We start from the raw sequence: 12,653 nt of genomic DNA on the forward strand, positions 1-12,653 counted from the left end.
CAAGCTTTCCTTCTTAGCTGTTCAATGCATATATGAACATGAAAGTATTAATGAAAAAATGGTGGGATGGGAGCAAATTTTAGCATCCACAGTTTGCTACCTAATATCAGCTAGTGAACTTACTCCTTTTTTAAAGTCTACTACAAGGACAGAGACCGTCATCCAAGGTTTCATGAATAGTTTAACAAGGGAAGGGCAGAGCTATTGAATAGTACAGACTCATTAATTGTGTACTTGCCAGGAAGATCTCTGCTTGAATCATTAATGCAAGTGACATTTCACTGCCTAGCCATCAAAAAGATATAGGAGCACTTTTTGATTCTGCTGGAACATATAATATAAACAGAAATAATGGTTGTTCTGGATGTTTTGCTTTTGTTTTTCATTGGAACTGCAAAGATACAGGTATTTTATATAATTTCTTGCTAAAAAAGTCAATAATTATGTTTTCTGAAAAGGATGGGTTAGTTTAAGGGTCAAAAACTTGTTTTTCAGTTGCTTTTTTGTTGATTCTTTCAAAAAGGAGTTTCATAATGCTTCATATTTACTTTGATGATGATAATACAGAAAAACCTCTATAGATACCTTGATAGGGGACTTTGGGATAAAATTAATAGTTAATTTTGTTGTTCTTTATTATTGACTGTTGTGCAGATCTTATGAAGGGTATTTGACAGAAAAATACTGTAGCTACCAGATGTAAACAATTATTTTTAGTAATAAATTGCTCAAATTTTTCTGGGATTTTTTGTGCTTTGTTTTGTAGGGGTTTTTTTCTGTTTGTGGGGTTTTGTTTGTTTGTTTTTGTTTTTGTTTTTGTGGGGTGGGTCTTCATTTTTGTGATTCTTTGTAAAGGCTTAAATAAATACCTATGTCTTATTTCAGGCTGATTTTTCCAATACTGTTCCTGGAACGACATACAGTGTTTCAGTTTCTGCAGTTTCTTCTTCAGCCTATAGTTCATCTGCAAGTAAAACTGTGACAACAAATGTGACAAGTGAGTTAAAAATGACTGATGAAATTTTGTTAATTTTTTAAACTGTACTTTCTTATGTTTATTATGTGCACAGTAATGTCTAAGAAATTATAATCAGTTTTGAAAAGTAATAAAAATTTTTCATCTTCTTTAACCATTTAAAAATACACTGAATCTGAAGTGTTCTATGACAGCTTAAGAATTTACAAGCTATTGAAAAATTTGCTGTTGGGTCATGTAATAATATCCAGACCCTGATTTATATCTATAGTGGTTCATAAAGAAACATTCAGAGCTATTTCCAAAACAATGTTGCCAAAGAAGATGTGCTTTTTAAGAGAGTGCACTTTAATTGAGTGCTAGAATATGTCAGATGTCACATTGGCTTAAACTTTGTTTTTTTAACAAAGATCTTGAGCAATACATTTTTTACATTCTCATAAAAGAATGTTTCTGGTGTTTCAAAATTACCTAATACTTTCTAACAGGACTCTAGCCAGAAAAAGAGCTTTTTATTCAGAAATACATCCGTTTTCAGTAGTTTTATGAGATTATGCTGGCAGATAGTTTAATTCCTCTAGAGCATCGATGAATGTCTCCACACTCATGAATCTTAGTTGAAATTTTTTTACGTGTGTGTATTTGTGTGTGTGTATGTAAGTGTGCAAATACATTCATAATTTTTTAAAAATATATTTTTTTAGATCCTGGGCCACCTGTATTCCTTGCAGGTGAACGAGTGGGTTCTGCTGGGATTCTGCTGTCATGGAATGCACCACTCTATCCAAATGGGAGAATTCTCTCCTATGTTGTTAAATATAAAGAAGTCTGCCCATGGATGCAAACAGCTTATACACAGGTCACAACAAAGCCAGATAATCTGGAAGTTCTTCTCACCAGTCTTAATCCTGGAACAACTTATGAAATTATGGTAAAATCTTTACAAGTGCCTCTTAGCATTTTGAATTCTGATTTTTTGTAAATTGTGTGAGTTTATAGTAGGTTCCTGCGGAGTTTTCTGAGGGAACATGTTATTTACTGTTGCTGTATAACAAAACATATTAGCGAGATATGAATATATATGAGTTGAGTTTATATGAGTAGTGTTTTTAAAATCTACTTGAAAATGTTCCAGTCAAACTTGCACTGAAATGTACCTTCTTCTACTGATATTCGTATTAACATATGGCATTATGTGGTAAAACATAAAAAGCAAAGGGTAGGCTTTTTGGAAACATCTAAATCCTTCCTTATCTTCACTGAGTTTTAATCTTTCAAATGACTGGTGTGCTTTGTACATTATATGTAGATTACTAGATCATCTCAGCCAGATCCAGAAAAGCATGTCTTCCATATATGGAACTTGTTTGCATTTTGATTAGGAACTCTTGATCCATCTTTGAACTCTTCAACTATAGATTACTTCAGGTGGACAGAAATTAACTGCTACTCTCTTGGCAATATTTGCTAAGCAGTTCTTTGCCTGCTTTACTCTTTCATAAGAACCTTGTAGAAGTACTTGTTTTCAATACCAAAAATTAAATGAAATTATGTGCTGATTTGCTTCATTCCATTCAGTTGCCTTGAAGCTGCACATATGAGGTAGGAATTTCCACGTTTATCCTAATACTAGCTTTGTTTCTGAGCTCTTTCTACAATACCTACCTTGAGATGAGGTAATAAAAACAATGTTTAGGTGAGGACATAGCTTAAGATTTATATAGTGTAATTTAAATACTATTTTCCCACTGTATGTCAAGCCCCTGAAAATCTCCAGTCAATTTCCTCAGCTATTGCAATTACTGTAGAATTAATAATTCCTAAGGATGTTTCAAGTCATTGTCCATGTGAAGCATAAGTAGGTAGGGCTGGCTGTAGTCATGAGGTGGGTGTACATGTGTTTGTGTGGCTTAGGAAGGAGCTAACCAGTGACACAGGTTCTTCTCAACACCCTAGATTAAGTCTTTGATGCTACCTTGTATTCTTTTAGTGTGTTTGTCTGTTGTAGCTTTGTCTTTTTGTTTAATCTTGACAGCCTTTGAAAAGCACACTGTTTAGTGCCAAGAAGTGATTAGAACAAGTTTCCCTTTCTGGCCTGAGGTATTCTCTTTTCTTTTGCCCTTTGTTACCCTCTGTGTGCTGTCTGTCACTTCTACAGTGATCCACACTTAGTTTTGCACACTTATCCCTTCCCACCCTGAGTTCCCCACAGTCTGCACTGTCAGCTCCCTAAACCCCACGACCACACCTTTGTTGCTGACATTGCCAGCTTTAACCTTGCTGGAGAGCTTTTCACTTTGTTTCTTCATTCCACACCTCTCACCATCACTGCTGGAATTTTACTCATGTTTACCTTTTGTTGTCTTTTTTACTTCTTTTCAAAATAAGAAGTTAGACTTCCTTCCTCTTTCTTTGTAAGTACTGGATACCATGGCATCACTAAGTTGAATTGTCACCAAACCCTATATTGCAGAGCAAATGGCATTGTTGTTTTTTTAATCTCCATAAATTCTACCAAAGTCTCGATATATTGCCCTTGTGTGGGAAGACTCATCCATGATTGTGAGCACTGAAGCATCTCCATCATAAAATGCATCTACAGCCCCCTGACGATTGCCTTTCTGCAAAAAGACACACGTTCCTTGGGTTTCTGCTTTGAGGAAGGTTGACCTGCACTTGCTAGCCTTTAGAAGACTGAGAAATGAGAGAGAAATTATTCTCCCTTTTACCCTTTTAAGTTATAGTAAGTAAAATAGGAATGCAGAATCTGGTTTAAGTGTATTGTGGTAAGAGAAAGGAGTATTACTGATGTTATTCTTGCTGTTGATTTTTGCATAAAATAAGGACTCTCAAAATAGGGATCCTCTTTTGATGTGTGGATATTCACATGTGGTTTTCTCAATTTCTTATGCTGTTACATACTTTTTCCCTTTTATTTCTTTTTTTACATTTAAACATTGAATATAAATTATACAACACAACTATAAAGGGCATGCTCATTTGTTTGTTTATAGTTTAAAAGCTAAAAGCTGTATCTCAGTGTATCCTTAGGAGTTTCATATTCCCTGAAACTGTACATTCTGTAGATTTTCTAATGTGTATTCTTCTGGTTTTTTTTCCTGTAGGTTGCTGCTGAAAACAGTGCTGGTATGGGAGTGTTTAGCAATCCTTTCCTTTTTCAGACTGCAGAAAGTGGTAAATTTAATAAAGCTGTAAATTATTTTGATTAAAGCTGCTTTAATTTGTTCAAATAATTTTTCATGATAAATTTAATACTTGAAAAAATTCCAATGCATTTAGAACAAAATCCTTATCCTTATCCTTATCCTTATCCTTATCCTTATCCTTATCCTTATCCTTATCCTTATCCTTATCCTTATCCTTATCCTTATCCTTATTCTATCACTCAGTGACAAAGGTTCATTTTGTTCTCTTTGCTAACAACTGCGTTCAGGGTGTGCCCAGAGGGGTGTTGTACACAAATTCTGTTTTTCTTGGAGTCTTCCTATGCCAGTTTCTAGGTAGTCAGCTTCCAGAAATCAAGGTCGCAGCAGAGTAGAGCTACCTATCAAGTGGATCCATTTGCTGTTGCCTGCATCAGTTCTAGGAGACAGACCTTGTTGTGGGGTCATCTCTCCCACTGTCTGCTTAAGTCAACCTGTATTTGTTTAGTGATGGGTTCTAAGAAGCTCAGCACAGAATGTATTTCATTAAAATTTTATATATTCATTCTGAAGGTTAAAAAAATGTCCGAAATGAAAATCTGAGTTGGTGGTTTTGAAGATTAAAAAACATAGTCTGAGTTTGCACAATCTTTACTGGTTTAGTGTTTGTAATCTCACTCGAGCTCCAGGAGCAGTTTTGCCTTGGCTGATGAGCTCTCACCAGTCCACTTGTGAACAAGTCCCAATGGAATACAGAATTCGTGCTGCCAAGGCAGTGACTGTCCATCTGTGTTTAGGCTGCTTTCTCTTTCTGTGCAAACTGCAGAGTGAGATATCTTAACTAATGGCAGTAATTATCACTCTGCACAAATAATGCAATAATTTATGAACCCAAAATAAGGAGGAGTAGTAAACTTGCCACATGGATCTTTGTGAAATCATTCATCATTCTTTGTGCATTACTTCTGGTAAAAAATCTTATTTCTGTGAGCTCTATTATTTACTCATGTTTGACAGAGGACAGCGCTGGCATTTCTCCATATGAGAACATTAGCTTTTTCTTTTGGAAACATTTCTGTCTACATTTTTGTTAAACCTAAAATGCTTTACTATAAATATAATTGGAAGGTTTCCTCAAATTCTAGGTGAGTTATGAGTCATTCACCTGTGGAAGGTCTGTAATTGTGGAATGTCTTATTTTTTTTTTAAGAGTGTGAAAAGCCTTTTCTCCTTAGTACTAAGGCAACAATTGCAGGACCTACTGCTGACTGGCACATGTAGGCAGCACTAAGACAGGGCCACAGGGCTCAAATTCACAGCAGAGTTCATATAAAATAGCATGTAAAATCTGATTTAGATGCTGCATCTCATTCCTTTGTGCTGTGATTAATACTGATGCTCTGACAAAAGGGCACAGAAACTGTCACTGATACAAAGAGCAGCATTTATGGAGCAGTAGTGAAAATTCCAATTCAATTGAGTTACTTAAAGCTACCAAAAATCTATGCGCAGCGGAAAAGATGACACAGGTAAAGTGAAATAAAGCACACAGTGTTATAAGATGCACTTAACCAGAAAAGAAAAATGGGCAAAATTTTTCTACTTCTGAAACAGTAGATGACTTGTTTCTAAGAAGAATATTATTAAGTTGACCAAACCAATTACTATATTATGAGATTGAAATAATTATATTTCTCAGTTAAACCAGATTGAAAAATTGATTGTATATCAATTACTTTACATGTGTTTGTGAATGATTTTTATGTGCTTGCTTCAGAATTTGGAAGCTAGAAATGGCATTTAAAAAAAAAAAAAAAAAGAAGAATTTGCTATTCATCAGCACTGAGAAGAAAAGTTTATCTCACTACTTTTTGTTTTGTTTTCAAGCTCCAGGTAAGGTAGTGAATCTCACAGTTGAAGCATTAAATTCTTCAGCTATAAATCTGATCTGGTTTCTCCCTCGGCAACCAAATGGAAAGATAACTAGTTTCAAGATTAGTGTGAAACATGCAAGAAGTGGAATTGTAGTGAAAGATGTCTTGGTTAAAGTAGAAGACCTTCTGTCTGGGAGGTTACCAGAATGTAATGTAAGTGCTATAAACCTTTTAAATTAGAAATAGACTCAACCTACAGAATATAGTTTTACATTTAAAATTTAAGACACAAAAATGTGGAGGGTTGCTTTTAGGAAATATTCCAAAAACCTTACAAACTTAGTCTCAAGACAGGATAAAATGGATGAAGAAAAACCTTTCTGTTCAAGCTAGTTTAAATGGACTGCTTTTGCTTGAAAATTTCAGTTTAATCAAAGTAAAAATGTTATGAAACGTTAAGTTTGGCATTCTTCTAACAGAAAATCATAAAACAGAAAATTTCTGGTTTTTTCAGCTTTCAAATTTTTATTATTTTGCTTTACATAATATTTAATTAGAAAAAACCAAGAACTTATGGGGTTTTCATACAATATTGTTAATGTCTTATTTCTATATAGTATGATAATGCTTTTTGCATTTTAAAAGTATGCTTTATCCTGTGTATCACATTTCAATATTTTTTTTAATACTTCTCATCTGAAAATAAAACCCAAACATGATTAGCAGAGTGATTTTCAAAAATATGGTTGTAGTCTGAATTGTTCTTATTGTTGAATTCAGACATGGGACCACTTGTATCCTTTTGGAATTTACTGAAGAAAATTCTCCCTTCTAGAATTTTTTTTCTCTTTTTCCTTCTTACTTTGAGCACAGTTTTGCAATTATTTATATGTCAAAATGTCAAGTAACCAAACTTTTTTTTTTGCTTTTATTCTTTTTTTCTTTTCCCGATTTCCTATGCTTAGTATTTTAATGAAAAGTGATTTTAAATTACATAAATTATCGTAGCTCTGGTTTCAGTTTTTATTTGGAAGATCATCTCAGGCATTGCAAAGGTTCCTGACACCAGGCTGATTTAATTCAGCACTGACGAGGCAGCCTGCCACCTACTGAACCATAAGCATTGGTCACCACAATGCCTAGTAATTTTTCAGAATTGTCTCCTGACATGATGGATTAAGAAATTCCTATCTGCTTTTATCTGTGATATATGGATATATATATGTTATACACGTGTGTTCACATACACACATACAACATATACATGATGCAAAAGGACATCACTAGGGAACTTCTTTTCAAGAGAGAGACTGAATGCTGAAAACGGAAACTGGGAATAATTAAATGAAACCTAGAGAGATGTTTCTGTTCAGTCAGATCTGAGATCTTTTTGAATAAGGCAGGAAAATATAATACTGTCACTAACAGGATGCATTACCACAATCTGCCTAAACTTGGAAACTGAAGTACAAAAAGGAGAACCAATTTAGGGTATTTTTTTTAAAGATGGTCTACCTTTTATATCTACATATATTTACAATTATTGGTTCTAGATACACCTTATTATGTTTCATATTTTGTATTTATAGGATAAGAGTGAATCTTTTTTGTGGAGTACTACCACTCCTTCAACTACTTCTGGGAAATCCACAATTCTTTCACAGACTACAGTGGTATCAAGTACAGAGGCACCAAATCAAATGAGCTCTGTTTGGAGTGAACCAATCAGCTTTGTTGTAACTAACCTCAGGCCATACACCACCTATCTTTTTGAAGTCTCTGCAGTTACCACTGAAGCAGGCTACATTGACAGTGCAATTGTCCGGACACCAGAATCAGGTGCATTAAATACATATGGCTTTAAAATGGCAACAAAGCTTTCATATTTATGTGAAAAACTTCAAAATATAGGTTGGGTTTTCTGCTGTAAGATACTTCTCTCCTAATCTGTCTTTATGCTGTATTATGCTTTTGCATTTTCGTGATTACTTAATTTTACCTGATGAAATCAATAAAAATGTTTATATATTTATGTATCTAATAAGGTCCAGTGAGCAAGAGTTCACTTACTTTTAGGAGTCAAATGGCACCAAAATTATGCTCAAGACAGATCAAATTTTCTGAAAAACGTAGGACAATTTAAGAACTGCAAATAATAGAATAATAGTAAAAGAATTGAAAATTGAGATGAAGGGGATAGCTGTCAGGCATAGCATTCTAAAAGTATGTGTTTTGTGTACATAGAAATTCACTTAAAGCTTTGCCTTAGTAGAGAAATAAGCAATAATAAAGAAAACTCCTATACTTATGTTGCCAGTCTGCACCTATTGCAGAAATTTCTTCAGTGCTGAAGAAAACTTGAAGTTGATTTTTGATTACTTGCAGTGTACTAAGAAGTTGGAATTGGAAAGAGTGGTCCATGAGCAGCACTTTTATAGTGGCTTGGGTAGTGGGAGCACTGTTAATAGAGCTATACAAAAAAGTTATTCTGACTGTTATTCTGACTTTCTGTTTGCTTCATTCTTTTGCTTGACATGGTTTGATGTTACTTGGTTTCCTTTCATATATACAAAATAGATAGCACTGTTCAGGTAAAAAGAAATTTTATTCCCTCCTAGAAACACTCAGTTGAATTGCTTTGATAGAATTTTAATAGCTCTAGTTTGCTGCTCTGTCTAGTGTAAATGAAATTTTGGTCAGTTTCTCTTCTAATGATTTCAGGGATAATTTCCATCTTATTTTTTCACCTTTGTATCTTAGAGATTATTTGCATACTATCAGCGCTCTTGATACCTTTCCTGAGAATTACCTTAAAACAGAAATTAAGTAATTTTGATTATACACTTTTATGGCTTCCCTTCAGAATATTTCATGTTTATGTTTACAAGGAATTGTCTCACGTAGGGTTCTTGGACATGATAATAAAAAGTGTTTTATATTCAAAGACTTTTTCCAATATTGTTTAAGTTCCAGAAGATCCACCACAGAATTTTGCCAAGAGCAACATTACAGCAAAGTCTTTCTCAGTAATGTGGGACCCACCAACCATTGTAACAGGGAAATTTAGTTACAGAGTTGAGCTGTATGGACCATCTGGTAAGACAGAGTTGATGTTACCATTTCTTTTGATTTCTTTTGTGATTACTTCCTTACACATTCTTCTAGGCCTGCCAATTGAAAATGGAAAATCAAAAACAGTGTTATGTATCCCTTTTTACTATTAATGTATTTTAATTGTTTTTAGATTAATTTTAAGAGAAAAGTCCATCAGTAGGAAGAGTATAAAGTTTAAATTCACATTAGATATTCCTAAGAATGGAGAAACTCGACTTCTCAGTCTTTCAGGAGATGACAGGTTAAGCACAGCTGAATTGCTGTGCTTATATATCCAAATTGTTCTGTACCTTGCCTTTACTTTCCTCTCTTTCTCAAGGTTTTCCAGAGAATTTTCATTCTCATGCAGTATGCAATCAACTCTTTAAGTCTATTTTGATTTTTTTGCAATTTTTTTTGAGCTCAGACGCATATATATACAGAAACTATAGAACTGCCTGTAGTTAAGTGAGACATAAGTTGTATTCTGTTGTTTTTATGGGACCACACAGGAAAAGTAAGGTACTGGTTTTTTTTTTTTTTTTTTTTTTTTTTTTTTTTTTTTTTTTGTCTTTTCCTCTTAAAACTCACTCCTCCTTGCAGTGGCTTGTTTGGTTGGTCAGTTTGTTGTTTTATTCTCCATATATTCAGCATTATTCCACTGGAATTTATTCCTGGTTAGCTTTTCCCCAAACTAATTTGTGTTCTCATTTGTTCATCATACTGGAAAGTAGCCATGGACTAAACACTCCATGTTTTAGACATAAAATCTCTTTGTTTTTAATTCCAGGTCATGTTCTGGATAACAGTACAAAAGACCATAAGTTTGTGTTTAGTAACCTTGTGCCGTTTACAACATATGATGTGTACGTTGGTGCTGAGACAAGTGCTGGGGTGGGGCCAAAATCCAGCCTCACAGTTTTCACTCCTGCAGATGGTAAGTAAGCATAGAGAGGCAAAACAAATGGATTGAATGTGATAAAGGGTTTAAGCTTTCCCTTCAGAGCCTTTAAGGTACTTTGCAAAGGAGAGAATGGATATAAGAGTGCTACAAGAGATGAAAAAAGATTGCAAAAAACTAAAGAAAATAAATCAGCTGAATATTATGTCATTTATTTCTTTGTTTTTGTCATGTTCATAGTCTGTCGGTACATTTATCTGCTATCATAGGCCTTCAGAGATTGTGAAAGAAGTGTAGTTTCTTTCCAAATGAAAGTAGTTAATCTCAGATACAGTAATCAAGTCGCAGGGCCCCCTCTTCCCCATTAGATGGCAGCAAGAGGAAAAGAAAGCAGCGCAGATTGCCGCTGCTGGCTCCTTCAGCCCCCATGCTCCTTATGGAACCTCTCCTTTGACTCATTCCCACCAAATCCAAGGCCCATCCCCGTCTCTGATGGAGCCAGCCTCACCAGCCACCGTGGCTCTGAGGCACGCCCAGCATCCAAGTCTTGTCTCAGTACAGTCAAGGGCTTGGTTCTGCCTCTGAGCCCTCGGTTCTGTGCTCTGGCAATTGTGGTCCCAAACAGCCAACTCACCAGGTTAGAGCCCTTGGCTGCATGGAAATGAGGTTTAATCTTACATGTGTGTGAGATTGCACGGGATTCTTGGTCAGCATTTCAAGATGCAAGGAGGAAAAATTGAGATTTGGTGTGTAATAGAGAGGCAGTTTCAAGATGGTTATTTCGGTGTTATGTTTGCGCCGAACAAATTTTAAAAATCTCTGCCTCAGGGATTGCTAGCAATGTTTGTTGTCAAGTTGTAACACTGGGAGGAAAACACATCTTTATTTATTGCATTATTTCCCTAATCATCTGCTTTTGGCAGCTCTCAGAGACAATTTCCAGAGATGACCTACCTGAATACAGTCAGTCAACCTCATCTTGTGGTGAAATGCACTGTCAGAGGCAAAAGGGAATTTTGGTGGGTTTGGGGTTTTTTTTTTTGCATAACATAGAGTGTCTTATTTTAATGCCAAATCTAAAAATCCTCCTCATGAAAGTAATTTCAAAATTGACTTTTACTGAAGAGTATTAGGAAAAAAAATTCTTTTTGCATCAAATCTGAATATCATTCTATTAAATATAAATGTATTTTATCTCTGGTCCTGTGGAAATGATAATATAATTAAGACTGGATGTTTAATGAAGGAATTATGCAAACTATATAATTTCTATCTATAATTTATATAGATATATATTTTATATATAATTACACACATATAGGCAAATATACAATATAAATAAAATTATGTAAACCTAAATAAGATTATATAAAACTTTTATAAAAGGGAAACTAACAAGCCATATCACAGTAATTGTTTTCCCCAGCTTTTTACTTCATTCTAGTATGGCTTTGATGACTTTAGAGTTAAACTTTCATTTTCAAGTATGCTTAAGGTTCCTTATATGAAAATAGCAAAGGTCTGCTTGATTCCAACCATGTAGACCTCAATAGACCTATCCTGGTTTACATCATCTTAGTCTCTTACCATACTCATACACATGTTTAAAAAAGTGTGCATATTTTTAGAACTGTAACTTGTTTGCTAAGAAAACATATGAAGCAAGTCTCTACCCTGCACAGGGTCAGCTCAAAAGATAAGGATGAAATTCTATTGTCTACTGCACTTTGCATACAGGGCTGAAAAACCTTGTAATAATCACAACTGTTTAATGAACTCAAATTTCTTCTCGAATATTTAGTCCCAGGTTCTGTATCAGATCTACAACTAGCAGAAGTGGAAGCCACATATATAAAAATTATTTGGAGGAAGCCACAACAACCAAATGGAATCATTACCCAGTACAGAGTTAAAGTACACATGCAGGAAACACTTGTCACTCTGGAAAACACCATTCTTGGAGATAAAAATAAGGTATTTTTTTTTTTAATATGGATTTTATGTTAGATTAAATTTGCTCTCTGCCTTATCTGACATTTACAGAATGTGGAACTAGCTCCCGCAGATAAGTTGTCAATTTTTTTTAGAAGCCAACCTCCTCAGTCCACACTCTTTCTCTGACTGGCTTTCAAAAAGATTCCAATAATGCTGTTTCCACAACATAAAAAAATAAATCATTCTGGCAGAATGATCCAGCTGCTGAAAAGAGGAAGCCACAGCCCACAGTCTTGTACTTCTGACTCCTTGAGTTCTTTGCAGAATAGGGTGGCCAGACTATTGAGAAAAGTTTGGGTGCCTAGATTTATACACAGCCACTCTGTCAAACCTCTAGAAGATGTGGGTACGAACCCTGTGAATTCAGCAGAATTGTCCAAAGGCTGCTTAAGTGTTCTACTAGCAAGGCAGACAGGCTTAGACTTTCTGCCTTCTTTTGTATCCTTAAGTTCACATGTGTGATGCTACATGCTTAACTCCATGCTGTGGTTGCATACTAAGGATATTTCTGCACATCTGTGGGATCATATCTCTAAGAGGACTTCGACTGTCAATCACTCTAGTGTCTGGATTTTGGGTGCTGATGTGATTTACATGCTTAGAGGAGCAGCTCTAAGTATGAGCATAGAACTGTAGACTCCTAGCAAACA

The 12,653-nt window shown here is 34.9% G+C and overlaps 1 protein-coding gene across 1 annotated transcript in view; it reads left to right on the forward strand.

The window, feature by feature from the left end:
• The first annotated feature begins 351 nt into the window (after nucleotides 1–351).
• The window catches only part of PTPRQ (protein tyrosine phosphatase receptor type Q), a 105,108-nt gene continuing 92,806 nt past the window's right edge, over nucleotides 352–12,653 (forward strand). Inside the window, exons 1-9 of the mRNA XM_058420365.1 lie at nucleotides 352–405; nucleotides 886–997; nucleotides 1,681–1,907; nucleotides 4,102–4,171; nucleotides 6,028–6,227; nucleotides 7,604–7,853; nucleotides 8,982–9,110; nucleotides 9,898–10,044; nucleotides 11,810–11,989. Coding sequence (XP_058276348.1) covers nucleotides 352–405; nucleotides 886–997; nucleotides 1,681–1,907; nucleotides 4,102–4,171; nucleotides 6,028–6,227; nucleotides 7,604–7,853; nucleotides 8,982–9,110; nucleotides 9,898–10,044; nucleotides 11,810–11,989 — 1,369 coding nt within the window. The remainder of the gene's footprint in view (nucleotides 406–885; nucleotides 998–1,680; nucleotides 1,908–4,101; nucleotides 4,172–6,027; nucleotides 6,228–7,603; nucleotides 7,854–8,981; nucleotides 9,111–9,897; nucleotides 10,045–11,809; nucleotides 11,990–12,653) is intronic.

The sequence above is a fragment of the Hirundo rustica genome, chromosome 4, assembly GCF_015227805.2.
Source record: "Hirundo rustica isolate bHirRus1 chromosome 4, bHirRus1.pri.v3, whole genome shotgun sequence".
Taxonomy (NCBI): domain Eukaryota; kingdom Metazoa; phylum Chordata; class Aves; order Passeriformes; family Hirundinidae; genus Hirundo; species Hirundo rustica.